At 35.9% G+C, this 16,878-nt stretch overlaps 2 protein-coding genes across 2 annotated transcripts in view; both read right to left on the minus strand.

Annotated features, from left to right (window-relative positions):
- Nucleotides 1-9,761: 9,761 nt before the first annotated feature.
- Nucleotides 9,762-10,833, minus strand: LOC131876089 (disease resistance protein TAO1-like). The gene is made up of 2 exons (XM_059220876.1): nt 10,256-10,833; nt 9,762-10,113 (listed from the first exon to the last, which is right to left on the minus strand). The coding sequence occupies exons 1-2, from the start codon at nt 10,831-10,833 to the stop codon at nt 9,762-9,764; spliced, it is 930 nt and encodes a 309-aa protein (XP_059076859.1).
- Nucleotides 10,834-11,141: 308 nt separating this feature from the next.
- LOC131876090 (disease resistance protein RUN1-like) overlaps nt 11,142-16,878 on the minus strand; it is a 43,063-nt gene continuing 37,326 nt past the window's right edge. The window contains exons 4-5 of the mRNA XM_059220877.1: nt 13,879-14,374; nt 11,142-12,084 (exon numbers count right to left, since the gene is read on the minus strand). Coding sequence (XP_059076860.1) covers nt 11,142-12,084; nt 13,879-14,374 — 1,439 coding nt within the window. The remainder of the gene's footprint in view (nt 12,085-13,878; nt 14,375-16,878) is intronic.

Raw genomic sequence — 16,878 nt, forward strand, 5'->3', positions numbered from 1 at the left:
TCCTAGTATTACTCTGCCTACTAGAACATCAATGCCTACCCCTTGTCTCTCTCCTAAAATTGATTTAATCCGTGATGAGATTTTAGTGCAAGAGAAGACTATCAATAATTCTTCCAACACTTTTGTTCATTCCTCTAAACCATCCTCAATCAATTTGATACATGTGAATGAAACACCTAACAAACCTCTCTTCACTGTCCAAGGTGCTTGTCCTTCTCAAAATTCTCAACCTTTAAATAAGCCTATCTTAGTGGTTCAAGGTGGTCATGCTAATGATTCTTTTTGCACTCCTAAGAAACCTATTATTACTGTGCAAGGAGGTTATTCTTCTAATAGCCCTTATGAGTATGCTAAGCAATTGACTAGAGAGAGTTATCATGTGGTTGCCCATACTTATAATACTAGAAACAATAGGCAACCTAATCCTCCTCTAGTTATCCCAACTTCACTTCCTCCTTCCCAACCTATTCTTCCCCAAGCTCCACGTATTTCACAAGTTCTTGGTAAGGAATATGATCTCATAGAGCAACTTAAAACTACCCCTGCTAAGATATCCCTTTGGGATTTGATCCAAACTTCTTCTGCTCATCATGGAATGTTACAAGATGCCTTGAAAGATTTGAATGTTCCTCCACCTAATACATCTAGTAATATAGTGTCTTTGGTTAACTCTGTGATGAATCCTAAAGCTCAAATTGTGTTTACCCAAGATGAGTTGCCTACTAGTGAAATTCAACAACAATATGATCCCTTGATGATTGTGGCTATCATAAATGACACTGCTATAAGACGAACACTGGTAGATAATGGCTCTGGCCTTAATGTGTGTAGCATTAATCTATTGCATAAGATGAATGTGGATACATCCCTTATTGAGCCTGACTCTCGTCCCATTCGAGGCTTTGATAATGTGGCTAAGTCTTCATTAGGTATTATCACCTTACCCATCACAGTGGACCTATTACTTTGCCTACTCCTATCCATGTTATGTCGGGAAATCTAACATACAACTTGCTATTAGGGAGACCTTGGATTCATAGTATGCAAGCTGTCCCCTCTACATTGCATAGACAAATTAAATTTATTTATAACAATAAGACATATACCTTGATAGGTGATACTAATTTTCAAACTTGTTTGCAAACATCTACTTCCGAGGGGAGTTCTTCTAAGCCTTCCTCTTCTAGTGATGACTCATTAAACAAGATACCTATGGATGAATCATCACCCTCAGATAATCAAAATTCTTTGGATGAGTTTGAAGTTCCTGAAGAAGATTCTTCTCAACTTGAATCTACACATGAAAAGGCTTTTGATCCTGAGAAGGTTCTCACAGAAGATGATTGGGGATCTCTTGATTTCACTCCCACCTTTGTAGGTGAGTATAGGGTTCCTCCTAGAGAGTTTAAAGTTAAAAAGAAGGAAGAAACTAAAAATCAATCAATCTTACCTGAACCTATGAGCAATAATTTTGTGGCCGCTTCTCAAACTTCTTCTCCTCAAACCTCTAATTATGAAGAGTTTGATTCTTTGTCTTATGAAAAACCACCTTCTCTTCCTGAAATGGCTGATCGTTATGGTCGTGGTTTTCGCATTTTTGCTAAGCATGGGTATCATGGAAATGGTTGTGGCACTCATGAACAAGGGATAAAAGTTCCTCTAGAGACTAATTTTCACAATTATGCCTTTGGACTCGGCTATAATCCCTGCAAACGTACCAAAGCATCTAAAAGACCATCTCTCAATGTAAATGCTATATTTAGTAGTGATGATGATCTTACTTCAACTAAATCATCTTCTACTTCTATCAACTCTCATTCCCCTCATAAGGAAATCTTGGCAATGAACAAATCTCTTTATGAATCCCCTCAAATTTCTAAATCCACTTATGAATCTTTATCTCCTATTCATCATAAAGTCCTTTCCTCTAGGGATAAGGCTCTAATAAATTACACTCATCCCTCTTCTAAGATTTCATGTGACTTTTCTTCTTCAATTTTCATCATTTTATACATGTTTTTCATCTCACTTATAGTTGAGCATTTAGCATGTCATATTCAAATACCTCATTCAATCTATCATGTCTTTAAATAACATTAATGGCTATTATGTTGCTCATCATTATGTGACATTGGTAGCTCATTTACTGGGGGCTCATTGTCATTCATGATGGTACAATTTCAAGTGCAATCATATTTTTGAAGCAACATAATAGCCTAATTTTCTATGTTATCTTTTGTTCCTATGGGGACAAGAGTGATTTCATACATCTCTTCTTTTTATGATTAAAATTTCCCTTTGGGGTAATAGTGTGGAAATATTGATCATATTTTCTTTAGAATCCTCTTTTCTTAGATATGAGAGAAGATGTGTATTCTCTTTCTTATCCTACCCACTTCTTGTGAGGAGCATTTTACATACACTAATGTCTTGCTCGCATGAACTCATGTGAGTATGTAGTACATTTTGCTTATGTCTAAATCTCTCCCTAGAAGATTGTGTAAGTCCTTCTCATTGTCCTTATCCTTGGGAGGCAATGATCTTTCCTTATTTTTATCTAAGGATCCACTTTTTCCTATTTTGTGGATGGTGTGGACTTTATTACTTGATGTTATGCCTTGTACGCATTTGTTGTTGTTTGTTCAAGGGTTCTCTCTTACAAGAGGTGTAAGTCCTTGACTACAACCTCTTTTGCACTTGGTAAAATACATCCATAATGAATTCACTCTCCCAATTGGGTTAAAAGGAGCGTCATCCTTCATTATGAATCACTTTCGCCTCGCAAAAGAAGGAAGTATTGCATTCTCATTCCCTTCTTTGTCTTATTCTAGAAGATGTTATATTTGTCTAAGACAATTCCTCTCGGGGATAGATGTCTTTTGTACAAAGATCTCTTCTCCTCTAAGGATCTCCTTTACACATACTACAAGATATCCCTTTTCAACTATCTTATCCTTGCTTAAAGAGTGCAAAACTCTCTTGCTTGGATCTATGACATTGTTTCATTTTTGGGGTATCTTCTTTTGTGATGAAGGTAGGTATCCTTGTTCTACTTTGCTTATGACATAAACATTACACTTTTTGAGCAATGGGTCATTCTCGGAACCAGAGCATAGACTCTTAGAGCGAGATGTCTCCATTTTTCTTTTATGCAAGGTGATTATTCTCGAAACCGGAGCACAGACTCTTAGAGCGAGATGTCACGCTTTTGTACTATACATATACAGGTTGTAGCATACTCAGGCATAGACTCCTATGAGGTGCTTCTAACCTCACTTACACACACATGCACGAGGTTGAGTGGAACTAGCGTAAGGCTAGACTTTCTCACTCTCCTCCCTTACATGCATCACCTAGACAGACTCTAGGGGCTAGTTTTCCATGTCCTTTTTCCCATGGATCACCTAGACAAGATCTAGGGGCGAGAAGTCCATGTTTACATCCTTCATCTTGTGTTAGAGAACTCTCAAATCCTCACACTCTTTGTTGTGTTGGAATTGAGATTTAGTCCTCTTTCTTACCAAATGATTCTCCATTAGTTTTTGATCTCATATCAAATCTTCTTGTGAGCATTTGTCATCAATTTTCTTTAACAATTCGGAGTGGTAAACATGATACCCTGTTTCAACTCAATAAAATTAGCAAGCTGAAACAAGGGGGGGCATATAGCTACCCTCGAATTTTCATCACCTTCCTTAGTAAGCATTAGGTGATTTTGTGATCTAACGTGTGTTTTGTAGGGTGCGGTTCCTAACTGTGTACTGCAGATACCATTGGGGGCTTCGTTCGACAGACTTATGGATATATCCTTTTTCAAATAATGTTTACTTTTTTGTACTTTAGCTTGCATATGCACGTAGTGTTCATATGACCGCTAAAGTGGGGGCTAAATGTAGCGTCGTAAATTGTACGCACTTGCTAGGGTGGTACAATTTCACACCTAGTTTAGCACCCGCCTTGGCGCATTTTGCATTTTACATTGCATTTCCCCTTAGCGCTTAATTAATTAAATTAATTAGGTCTAAAGTCCTATTTCATCATCTCCCACATCATAAAGTTGCGCCCTTTCATTAAAGTGTGCCCCTTTCATTTTATTCTTCCAATACATCATTTAATCAAAAACCCTAATTAGGTCCTATTTTGAACTTGGGGGCTTGATTTCGGGGGTCAAAACATCTCGAAATCACCTGTAACTTTGGGATTCTCTCTAAAATCATCATATCCGACGGCCCTGAAAATTTGGTGAAAAGTTGTCGAGACCAATCATAAAATAAAGCTTAACCCCAAGAAATTGGCGGGAGATTCAATCTCTAGGTCGGCCAAAAGTTGGAATTAAGACCTAGGGTTTCATATATAAGAGCTCTCTTTCTTCATTTGAAAGGATCCGAATTTTGGCTTTGGAGGACCTTCTATGCAGTGAAAGAGAAGATCTTTGAAGACTTCAATAACATTCAACATCCAACCATCAAGCATTCATCAATTTCATTCATTTAGGGCTTGGGAGACATTGAAGAACAATAGGAGATTACCAACTGAAGATTGGCTTGTACTCCTCCCTTGAGGGTTGGGTATGATTTCATGTTGTTTTCATGTCTTTGCATAAGCTTCAATATATCCTTTATTCATGCTTTAGATCACTTTGCATCTTGATTTAGAGCATTTACATTATCATTTACAAGCAATTAGGGTTTACTTTCTAGGTTGCTCTAGTTTGCTTTCTTGCATTTAAGGACCTTGCACACACACTAGGTCTACACACACAATACATTTTACAATACAACTTGGCTATTCGTGGAGGTGGAAATCACTGAAGCGGGGGTTTGACTAAGGCAAAACCCTATATAGCTGACCACCACACCTTTTCAAATATAAGTGCAGGTTTCGGAATTCGGACGACGCCGCAAGTTACAGATCCGGAAGAAGCAGACGGAGACCGAACTTCACACCAAATATCAGAGAAAAAGACCAGGACAGGGGCGTGGGGCGCCCTGGTCCTGCCAGGACAGGGGCGCTGGGCGCCCTGGTCCTCCTGACAGACAGCATTTTCAGCATTTTTGACAGCTTTTCCAAAGTGCAAAAACAACAGTTTTCGGAGCAGTTTCAGGGGTAGAGTCAGGACAGTGGCGCCCACGCCCCTGTTCCGAACATTTTCAGTCAGATTTTAACTCCGGGTACGCATTTACATTCTTGTCTTGTTCTTGTGTTTACAGCTTTCCATTGTTTAAGTTCAATTCTGTAATCTTGTTATTAGTTCATACTTGCACTTTGGGGTTAGGGATTGAACTTGCATCATTTCATCTTTCAATTGCAACAAAGGAATAGAAATCCTAATAGGTAGCCCGTGGCTCTCTCTTCCACAAGAAGAAGTAGCCAATTGTGTGATACCTCTAGGCTCTTTCGTATTCCACAAGTGTGTGGTTGAAAGTGAGATTAGGGCATGTTTGCTTAGTGTCACTTTTTCTCCCACACAATGAGTGATTATGCTAAAATGCTCTACCTATAATTGACTATAAATTAAATGCATACAAGTTTTTAGGATTTGGATTATGAAGAAATGAGCTCTATTTATAGGTAAAATGGAGCAATGGATGGTTGAGATTGAGTAATCTCAACAAGGGTCAGGATTGAAGGGTTTAAGATCCATGTGAGGACTTTCAACCCAATCGCAGGATGACAAGTGTCAACATGAGATGGGTTGAGGGGAGAGGGAAGAAGCATTAAATGTTTGACATGACCTGAGAGTTAACTTGGGAGGTAGGGTTAATGTTGAGTTGAGTGAATAAATTCAGTATTCAAGGAATAATGTTTTTATCCAATGGATAAACTCTTGTGCAAGAGTTAGTGAGGATAACCATGGTCAAAGAAATAAATGCTTGAGGAGACACATGGGTTACATGAGGGTTGAGTTAGAGGTCAAATTTTCTAACCATGGGTGCAAGTGGATTTAACCATAAATGGTTATGTAAGAACCATTAATGGTCATGTAAGAGCCATTAGTGGTTTGGAAGACTTTAGAGGTTAGATTGTTGAACACATAAAGCATTAAATGCTTTCAAAGACTTTGAAGGCTTTGAGAAGTGACTCCAAGTTGCTTAGGAATGTGACAATATTTAGGGGATGGATTAGGCTAATTAGGAAGGGGTTAGAAGAGTCTAGAAGGGGATTTAGGATTGCAAGTGGGTTTGGTGGGTGAGGGAAAATAGGATTTAAATTTAAATAAAATTAATTTATTTCAACTTGTGGTTGCAACTTGCATTCTTAGGAGAATGCAAGTGGGGTGGTTGTTTAATGATTTAAATAAATATTTTAATTTATTTATTTAAAAGAAGAAAGGGGATTAAATTAAATAAATAGGATTTATTTATTTAATTGATTGTGAATTTAGTTTAATGAATTAATTAAAATAAATTGAATAATTTATTTAATTAATAGGAGAATGATTGAAGATGAATTAATTAAATGTTAATTTAATTAACTGTTGGCTAGTGGGTTTATTAATCAAATAAATAGCAAATATTCACTTAATTAAGATGGACAGATTTATGTGACTACAGTGATAATACAAGTGCAATTAACATTTCAAAGAATTTGGTGTTGTATTGAAGGAATAAACATATTTTTATCCAATATTATGAAAAAGGGTTGTAGAGAAGGAAGTCAAGTTGGAGTATGTACCTACAAAGGATCATATTATAGATATTTTCACCAAGGCACTATTAAAAGATACTTTTGAGTATATTTGATAGAAGTTAGGGGTTATTAGTCCTCCTTCAAACTAGATGAATTTAAGTGGTGCATGTTTTTCTAGGGGGAGTTTCAGAGTTTATCTTTTGTCTCTAGATTGATGTGGTGGTTTCCCTTAGGGGTAGAATTCAAGGCTATGATTTCTTTGTTGTAAGAAAGTGGTTGCAAAATAAAGATATCCCTATCAGAGGGAGTGTTGCATATATTAGATTTATACCTAGAAGGGGGGAGAGAGAGTTATACAGATTGGCATGAAGTGGTATATTGTTATGTACCCTTTTTAGTTGATGTTAAAGGGTGAGAGAGTTCAAATGAGATGTGAGTTTATTGTTGATTGGTAGTACAAGTGTTTTCATTAATGAAAAATAGGGAGATTGTTGGAAACTTGAGGTGTATTGCCATTGATGTCAAGCTTGTTTGGTGTTGTCATTGTTGTCACAGTCTTTGTTGTTTGTGATTATGTATTTTGGTGACATAAGTGAAGAGGAAGTTGAAGTTGTTTAGTTGTGTTGGTAATAGAACTAAAGAGGAAGTTGAATTTTTTCAATTATGTGCATGTACTGTATGGTCAAAAACTGAGTGTTCAAATGTTGTTATGTTGTCTAGTAGTGATGTTGAATAAGTTGAGGTGTTCTCAAAAGTTAACTATAGTTGAAGCTAAAAATATGTAGGAAAGAGTTTTTAAAGTCCCTATGGAAGAATGCTCGAAATTCCTTCAAATTTTGAACATTACATGACTTGTCATTCTGGATATAATGTCTAAGTTTTGTGGAAGTTGCACTATTATGTTTTGGTTTTCTTTGTTGCTCAAATGGTGAAGTTTGTGGTTGTAGTTTGTTGATAGCGAGGGTGTCTATTAGAACAAGCCTAGACAATGTTTTGCATTGCTACACTATGTGGATTAAATTGTTGTGTCTTGGAGGACATGCTCATATGGTTCATGTAGTGTTATAATTCATATTTCTAGTGTTGGGTTTCTCCATAAGTGAAGTTATGTTGTTCTGCATTTGACACTATTAGTTATGTTGGTCTTTGGCCAACTCATTTGATTTATCTTATTTAGATGATACTCTTTTGGTCCAAATTTTCTTTGGAAATAAAGTTATAATAGTGATATTAGTCTTATCATGACATGTAAAGATTCACATTAAGTAATTTGCATTGGACAGTATTTTCAGACAAATTGGTTAACCTACATTATTGTTTATATACACATTATGTTTGATGCCAATCTCGCAGGATGTGTTAGTGTGCATTTTGACTTAGAAAGATAATTTTCTATGTATTTGGGTCCCCTTTATGTCTTGAATTCAATTGCATTGTTTGTAGTTGCTCCTAGTGGCCCAATTTATGCATATTTTGATTGTGGTTGACCAAGTAAAGGGTTTCATTGAATAACCTATTATAAATAGAGGTGCAGATGTGTAAACTGATTATGGATTGTGGTAGACTAATTGTGAATAGGGTGCAAGCATATATGGAGAAGTAAAAGTGTGAATTTCAGTTTGTGATGAGCTTTGATGATCATATCTTTAGAATGATAACGTTTTGAGACAATAAGTGAAGTGAGATGTGTTTTCCATGATTTTATTTTCTTGACACAATGATTTAAGGATAATTTTATGATTAGGAGAAATTGTTCATTTCAATTCATCATTTCCCAATACTTTTGAAAGATAGTGAATCCTTTTGGCAGCTTCTATAGTCTCTATGTTTTCCCTTGGAGTAGTGTGCTTTAGTAATGCAAGTCCATTGTATCTTTCCTTGAGATTGTGTGTCTTAGTTTTGAAAGTCCCTTGTATCTTGCCCTAAGGTTGTACGCCTTGGTCTTGCAAGTTCAAATCAAGTATTTATGAGCTGCCTTGGTCTTAAGCCTAAAACAATGGGATTAGTTATATATATTGTAAGTGTCATTCCCATCATGGTTGTTCCCTACTTAGGGTATTCCACATAAATATGGTGTTCTCTTGTATGTTGTGCTTTGTTGTTTCATTTTTCATAATTGCGGAGATAGGTTAATTATAATTTAAATTTTAAAGGATTGAAAGTAAATTATTTTAAGATTTGGATTATAGAATCAATTTATCGATTTTAAAATGTGAAAATATTTTATATATTTACCAAAAAAAATTGAAATCTAAATATTTTATAGACCTAATTATACTTAGAAACTTATCTTACTATTAGCCATAAATCTTTAGAGGTAGAGCATGCACGTTTCCCTCGCAAGTTAAAAATAAAAACTTGATCAAAATTTAAACATAATTTATAAAATTTAAAACTTAAAATTAACTACTAAAATTTAAATATATTTTTAAACACTTAAACAATTGGAAAAACAAAATCTAATTGAATTTCAAATTTCATTTAAATATTTTATATATTTACAAAAAAAAAGTTTGAATATTTTGTAGACTTAATTATACAAAAATTAATCTTGCCTTTGGCCATAAATCTTTAAAAGTAGAACATGCACATTTCCTTCACAAGCTAAAAAGTAATATTAATCAAAATTTAAACATAATCTATACTAGCAATTGCACTTTAGTGTGCAATGGGTATGTCGAAGAGGTGTGGAAGATCAATTAGGCCAAAATTTGGTCATTTTTTTGCATAAATTTGTGTAGTACATGAGATCAATTGGTAGAACAAATTTAGAAAATAATGTTGCTTTTACATCAAAGGTCTCAATGGAGAAGTGATAGTTTCAAATCCACTTTGCATTCTCTTACAAGGTTCCAATTATTTGTAATTTCATTAAAAAACATAAATAATTAAAATAAGATTTTCACTTAATTAAAAATTAATCATTTAAAAAAGTAGAAAAAATAGTTAATCCTTTCTTTTTTAATAATTTTGTCTTTTCTATTTTGAAACTTCAAAAATAATATGGAATATTCAATAAAAGAAAATACCATTAAAAAGTTACTAAAGTAAAAAATAGTAGATTTTTATTTCAATAATCACTTAGAAAAAAATGTCGACGGAAAAACACTACCATCTTCAAAACTGTGGTATTATAACTCTCTCAATGTGTTCAAAAATTTGATACGACAGGGCTGTATAAAGCTGCGAAGGGATAGAGGAACAATAAGGCCGTTCTTCGAGCGCCTTATGGCTGCGAACTTTTTCATGCACACAATCGACTCTGCAAAGCTCTTGGATAAACCAAGGACAAGAATTTCACAGCTATCAATTGCATCCCTAATGTCACTGCTTTCCTTATCCTCACTGCCTGTGCACAAACAATATTTTCCGGTGCGCAGGTGTTTGTACTTATGAGCCATCAATATTTTCCTTTCAGCTGCTGCGTGGTAAACAAAGTAGACATTAAACTTCTTCTGCACCGAGCTTCCTATCCCGACGCTTCTGTAAAATTTAAAATAATTTTACAGACTACTTTATCAAGAGATAAAATTTTAAACAATTCAATAGAACTATGTCTTCTTTCAAAGTTCTTAAATAGAGTCCGTATATACAAAATTAAATTCACCTATAAATGATCTTTTACCTGCTTAACTCCATAAGCTGGGCTAACCTGATAACCGCATCATGAAAGCTTTCTAGGTCTGTCCAACCTGGAATGTGTAACCGCCTAAGATTTTGTAACTTGCCTAACGGGTAAGGAATGCTCTGTAAACTTGAACAATTATACGTAATCAAAGTCTGGAGTTGTGCCAAGTCGCCTATTGTGTTGGGAACATTCCTTAGCCCTGTACATCTTTTCAAAACCAGCTCCTGTAGTTGAACTAAATTACCTATAGTGCTGGGAAGGCTTCTTAGAGCTGTACAGTCTTTCAAATGCAAGATTTCTAAATGCATCAAGTTGCCTACAGTTTCAGGAAGGCTTGTTAAATTTGTACAGCCGCACAAATGCAACTCCTTCAATTGTGCCATGTTACCAAGTGTGTCTGGAAGAGTTGTGAGAGCAACACAATCCTGCAGATACAAGCATCGGAGGTTCACCAAGCTGTCAAGTGTCTTTGGGATTATCGTAAGAGTTGGACACTGCTCTACATTTAAAATCCTGCCTTGGGACCAACTGCTATCCAGTTGGAATCTGTTTCTTAATGTTAACCATGTATACATACCACCTAATTCACAGTTTTTTATTTTTATCCATAACAAATTCGGAGCTAACTTTCCAATGTTTCCCACTATTTTTGTATTTTGCACAACTAGGTAGCGTAGGGATGGTATTCTATGGAAGCTCACAGGCTCTTTTCCATTATCCCGTGTAAACAAGCATATTCACTCCCTCTGCTCTGTCTCTGCTCAAAGCTCTGTGTGAACCCATAGGCAGCAAGAGTCTGCTATTATTATCAATCTGCTCTTGAATTCCTCTTCCCATTCCCCGCAGAAGGTCATGCATATCGAGGAGATTTTTAGGGCCACTCTCATTTATAAGCATTTTCAGCGAAAGATTCTTTGAGAGCTGTTTTAACTCTTTTTGGGTATAAAACTTCCCAGAAGGTAACAGCATCATTTTCTCTTTTACCAGCAAAACAACAAGCTATATCCAGAAACATTTCCTTCTCAACATGGTTAAGTCCATCATAACTGATTCGAAGGACTTTGGATATTTCTTGATTTTCCCCAAATGTTATGGAGAGCTTCTTCCCAATATTGAATGTCATCCCGCTCTTTCTTATCAAACAAATATACTCCAATAACTTGTAATGAAAGAGGATGACCCTTGCAGGCTCTTGCAATTCTTGTAGAAAGCTTTTTGTAGGGGGTCTCCGCAAACGCCCTCGAGAAAGCATGCCAACAAAACAATTGAAGAGCTTCATCCTTCCTAGCCCACTCATATTAAGAATTGAATCAACTTTAGCAAGATTGAGTATGTGTCGGTCTCGGGATGTAAAGATGATTCTGCTACCAGGCCCACACCAGTCTCCATTCAGTGCATCCAAGTGACTCAGATCATTCACATCATCCAAAATGACAAGGGCACGAACTCCTTGCAATAAGTTTTTCATCAGAGCTTTTCCCTCGGCAACACTTGAAACTTCTCCATGGTAATTTACCAATCTTCTTAGAATTGCCCGTTGCAAGTCTACAAGGGTACTTTTTTTCTGTGCAAAGAAATAAGCATCAAACCTAGCATAAATTCTATTGTAAACAGCCTTGGCCAGGGTGGTTTTTCCTACGCCGCCTATACCGCTGACTCCCACTCTCACTGTACTATGCCATGAACTCAAATCTAATCTATGGAGCAGGGCACACATATGCATTTCAAGTCCCACAAGATGGACAGGAACATCTGGCAGAGGCGGAGTAATCTTCAAGGTATTCAACACGTCTTTCACAACTCTTTTTACCAGTCTTCCTTCGTACCTGCAAATCACCTTCCTTATATTACACATGACCATTTCAAATTTAAGGTTGTAATTACATATAAGGCACACTAAATTCCACGAAAACAACCAGTTTACAGGGCTAAAGAATTACAAGTATCTTATGAATTTATAAAACGAAAAAGAAAAAGTTAAACTTATATATTTCGAGATGATTACCTCATAATATTGACCATTCACAATAATCAATCTTTCCATAAAATTAAAAAAATGTTTCAAGGACAATTAGGGGTCTAGATTAAGGACAGCAAGTGAAGCTACCTGAATCGTGGATTTTACTTTAGTACTTAAGTCGTTGAGCGAGTAATAAATCTGATGTAACTGGTAAGGACTAAGGAGGGAGTAATGAAAATATCCAAATCTCTTACGCAGGTGGGTCCTGTTAATGCTATTATAAACTTTAAAGCTATTGGTTGTTCTAAGTCGTAACCAATACAATCCTGTTGATATGTGATGCATGGTATGCATAATGAATTCTGAATTTAGAGTCTCGAGGATAATTTGAGTTCTCAATTGTTCCATGCTAAATTGATGGAACAAACAAGTTCAATTTACGGTCGATTTTGAGGGACTCTAATTTCTATATAGAGATCCCGCCTTGTTGTTAAGTGTGCAAGTCTGTAATGTACTGAGAAACAGACAATTGATGTAAGATCTCAACATTGAGGTGCAAAAAGTAATCCGTATTGAATAAAAGGTTTATTTGTATGTTAACAGCTTGTGTTTCAAGTATCTACATATTCTAACCTGTAAAGAAAACTACCAGAAAGAAAAAAGATGAACTTCGTCTGAATAATTTACATACTAAAATTATTTGCTTAATCTACAAATGGCTAATTTATATACAAAACATCTTTACAGTATTTTTTCAAAAACCTCATGAAAAAGAAACAAACATACTGATCAAAGTCTAACAACTGTCTGACATTTTAAAGGAGAACAAAACTTACCATGGAGAATTAATGGGTCTAAATGATTTTAACCAAACTTATGTTTACACTACAAATTTACAATAGGATAGACTGGAGTAACACAATTTTTATCTGAGAAAGGTTTTCAGAATTTTGGTTTTATATTTACTAATTCCTTATTTATTAGAAATTAGAACTATTTTTTTTTGTGACAAATAGGTAAATGTATGGGTGATCGCTGATGTGTGCAGAGATAAACCACTTTGAAGGAATTGAAGGAAGCTCGAACGTGTGACGAGCAACATAATTGCATGAACAAGAGGTGAACTAATTTGATGCAGGCAGAACTTGGATGGCTAGATAATTCCAGGGATGAGAGTGATTTCGGGGCCTAAAGTAAGTAATAGGATTTGAGGAGGAGCCCATGATCTAGTATAAGTATCATGATAGAAACGGGGTAAAAGGTTGAACAAGAGGACATAGGCAATCATGGCCATGTTATGGAAAGACAGGGTTGGCTCACCAAGGAAAATTATTGATGTTATAAGACCACGTTCCTTTATTGCAGACAATATGGATAATAAATTAATGCTGGCTTAAAAAACAGGGCTTATTTTCTGGCAGCCTGGATGGGATGTTATGCTCGTTGATCTACTTCGATTATATTTTTCAATATATTCAGTCAGCTATAATGAACTTTAACAAATATAAAGTAGGAAGATCAGGCTAATCTTTAAGGATTTAATAAACAAACAGTTTGCCTCCTTAACAAATAGCTAATATAATAAGTGGACCTCTAAAAGATGTTCTCCTTTGGTTTTTTGCCCTGGGTTAATTGCAAAGAAAGGATGCAAATTACTTACCCGAATTCTTCCGCCCTTGTCCAACCAGAAAGAGAAGAGATTTGTTGAAGAACATTCTTCCATTCCTCGATTGTTTTCTCATCCTGTCGATCTAAATGGCTGTAATGCTTTTGGAATGCCTTGGCGAATGGACCTCCCTCTCTTTGAGGGTAGCGAACATCAGAGGGCTCCACATCATAGAAAAGAGGAATGATGAAGCCATTGGATCTCCACATCTGGGCAGCCTCCTTCAGACACCAAGTTGATTCTGCATAGTGTTTAGAAAATATAGGGATCAGAACATCACTTGTTTTAATGGCTTCTTGCAAATTTGAATCGATTTCTATGCCTTTCTCCAGCTCTTCGCTGTCGAGGAAAACCTTAAGTCCCTCTCCCGAGAGAGATTCGTAGAGATGGTCGACAAAAGTTGTTCTCACAACGTTAAATTTGTTGTTGGTATCGAAGGGAATTTTGGTGGCGGGAGGCTGATACTGAACAGCAATCTCCATCCCTTGTTCTGCACAAATTTGAAGAGCCACAAAAGAGAGAATTTCTTGGAAGTTTCTCGTGAAGTGTTAGAGAATTTCTTGGAAACCATATTGAGAGGATCAACCAAGTCGGCGAGATAAACAAAGTCGGATGGAGGAAAACCCGATGAATGGAATTTTCTTGTGAACGGAGAGAACCCACAGAGTTTCAACAGTTCAGAGTCGGCAAGATGCAAGAAAATAATAACCTTCTTGTTATTTTTCTTGTGAACAAAATGACGGTTAACTTTTTAAAACTTAATAAAAAGTAATCAATTTAATCAATAATAATTTATTTATTATTTAAATCCAAACTTCGAAATTTACTTTATTCCCCATGAATCAATAAGATGTTATTCAGAAGACTTAACAATTTTGCACGTTTAAAATTAGTGTAGGTATCTTGAAAATTTCATCAAAGGAATAAACATACTTCTTACATAATTAAAACAAAGTCACAGAAGTTATCAATTATAATACAACTAGCAATCACATCTTAGTGTCTAATGGGTACACTGAAAAGGTGTCGAAGGTCAATTATGAAATATATTGGTCTATTAGTAGCACACATTTGTGCAATATATGAGGTCAATTGATAGGCCATTTAGAAAATGATGTTGTTTCTGCAAAAAAAAATATAACAATGACCATTCACATGATTAGTGAGGTCTTTCACTTTGTGCCCCCATTCTTGATGCATTGGTTATGTCATTTTGTGTGTTGTTGTGCTTACCATGATACCTTTTGTGCACATTGTTGTGTAATGCAACATTTGAATGTCTAATCCATATCACAAACCAGAGCACTGCACTACACATCACAAGGAGACCAAAGGCATACACCTTGTAATAACCCCCCTAACATGAGCGAGGGCTTTGAACTTATGACCTAGGTTCTAATACCACTTGTTGGAAATGCGATTGTTGTTGCACCAAAGGATCAACTTGTTCATGCCTGATACAATTGTGAGACCTAATGAATCCATGAGAGGCGATTAAGCCATGTTACAAAACTAAGTGTTTCATTGAATAGCACAAGAAGACCAAGGGTGCACACCTTGCAACAAACCATCTATAAGAAAGCATTAATGGAGAAGTGATAGATTAAAATTAACTATGCTGACTCAATTAAAAGGATTGAAAGATGAATGAAATAAGACCTTTGAATCAAGAAGATAGTCAGGCTCCACTACCCACAAGCTCTTGTTATTTTTGCAATCTAGAATGTGTATGTGTGTGTGTGTGTGTGTGTGTGTGTGTGAGAGAGAGAGAGAGAGAGAGAGATGGCAACGTTGATGGAGATGGAAAATGAAAGAGATACAAATAATGTTAAATAGGAAGATTTCAATTAAATAGAAAGAGGGAGAGAATAAACATACAGAGAAAGGGAACATATAATTGACTATTCTATCAAAGAGGGGGAGATCAAAAGTGTAGAAAGAAGAGATTACAATAAAGTCCTTTGACCTTTGTCCTTCATGTCAAGGGGAAGAGAATATATTGTGTGTGTATTGCCATAAGTGACAAATGGGGAGATTGTTGGTAGTTGTTGTCATTAATGACTTAGTGTTGTCATTGGTGCTAATCCTCAGTGTAGTGTTGTCATTAATGTCGAATGGGGGAGTTGAGTGCAAAGATATAACAATGGAGATTGTTGGAATTGGTGTCATTAATGACTAGATGTCATTATTGATATTTTGATGCTGTTGGCTTGTATTATTGATACTGCTAATGATGGAAGTACATACTAATGTTGTTGGCTGTGATATTGATGATGAAAGTACATATTTTTAGCATCCTAAAGTTTACTCCCTTACAATTTTGTCCTCATTTGGGCCCTCACCTTAGCATTCATGTCTCAAGGCCTAATCGAAGCCTTGATTCTATTCACACCGTGCAAATATCTCATAATTTTCAGAATGCACACCTCTTGTCCCACTTTTCTTGGTTTTTGATTGGTCAATACCAAGGCACTAGCGCTCAAGTCCTCAAGGACCAGAGCTCCTAGCGCTCTGGTCCTCCCAATTGCTGCCAATTTTGGGGCCCCTCAATAGTAACATCATTTTGGTGGGGACCTAGACCCCATGTCGATTCATGTTGGAAAATTAAATTGTTTATCAATAAGAAAGTATGAAAGGAAGTGTACCCTCTCAATTTTAGAAGGAGCTAAGCTATTCATGCAATCAATTCAAGCAAACAAGCATTCAAATTCAAGTGAGGAAGCAATCAGTCCTCTTCTAAGCATTTGAGTTGAAATTCAAGTTCTATGTTTATGAAGACTTCATGAAACCCTAATTATTTGTGGAGACAAACTAAACTCCATTAAAAAGATATATCATTAGTGGTTCATACATTATTTAGCATCTCCATCAAAAGGAGATCATTTTCATTATTGCAATTCAATTACATTTCATTTCTATTTCATGGTTAATTCCAAAACTCGGGTTTGACCTGAGGAAAACCCCTATTCCCAACCTATTCCAAACTAGTTACAA

This window comes from Cryptomeria japonica, chromosome 5 (assembly GCF_030272615.1).
Source record: "Cryptomeria japonica chromosome 5, Sugi_1.0, whole genome shotgun sequence".
Taxonomy (NCBI): Eukaryota; Viridiplantae; Streptophyta; class Pinopsida; order Cupressales; family Cupressaceae; genus Cryptomeria; species Cryptomeria japonica.

What these genes read in the sequence shown, in the direction of transcription:
- LOC131876089 (XM_059220876.1), bottom strand. Translation starts at nt 10,833, where the DNA reads ATGTATACATGGTTAACATTAAGAAACAGATTCCAACTGGATAGCAGT. An exon ending in CAGCTTATGGAGTTAAGCAG is followed by an intron (nt 10,114 to 10,255) that starts GTAAAAGATCAT and finishes TAAATTTTACAG; the next exon opens with AAGCGTCGGGATAGGAAGCT.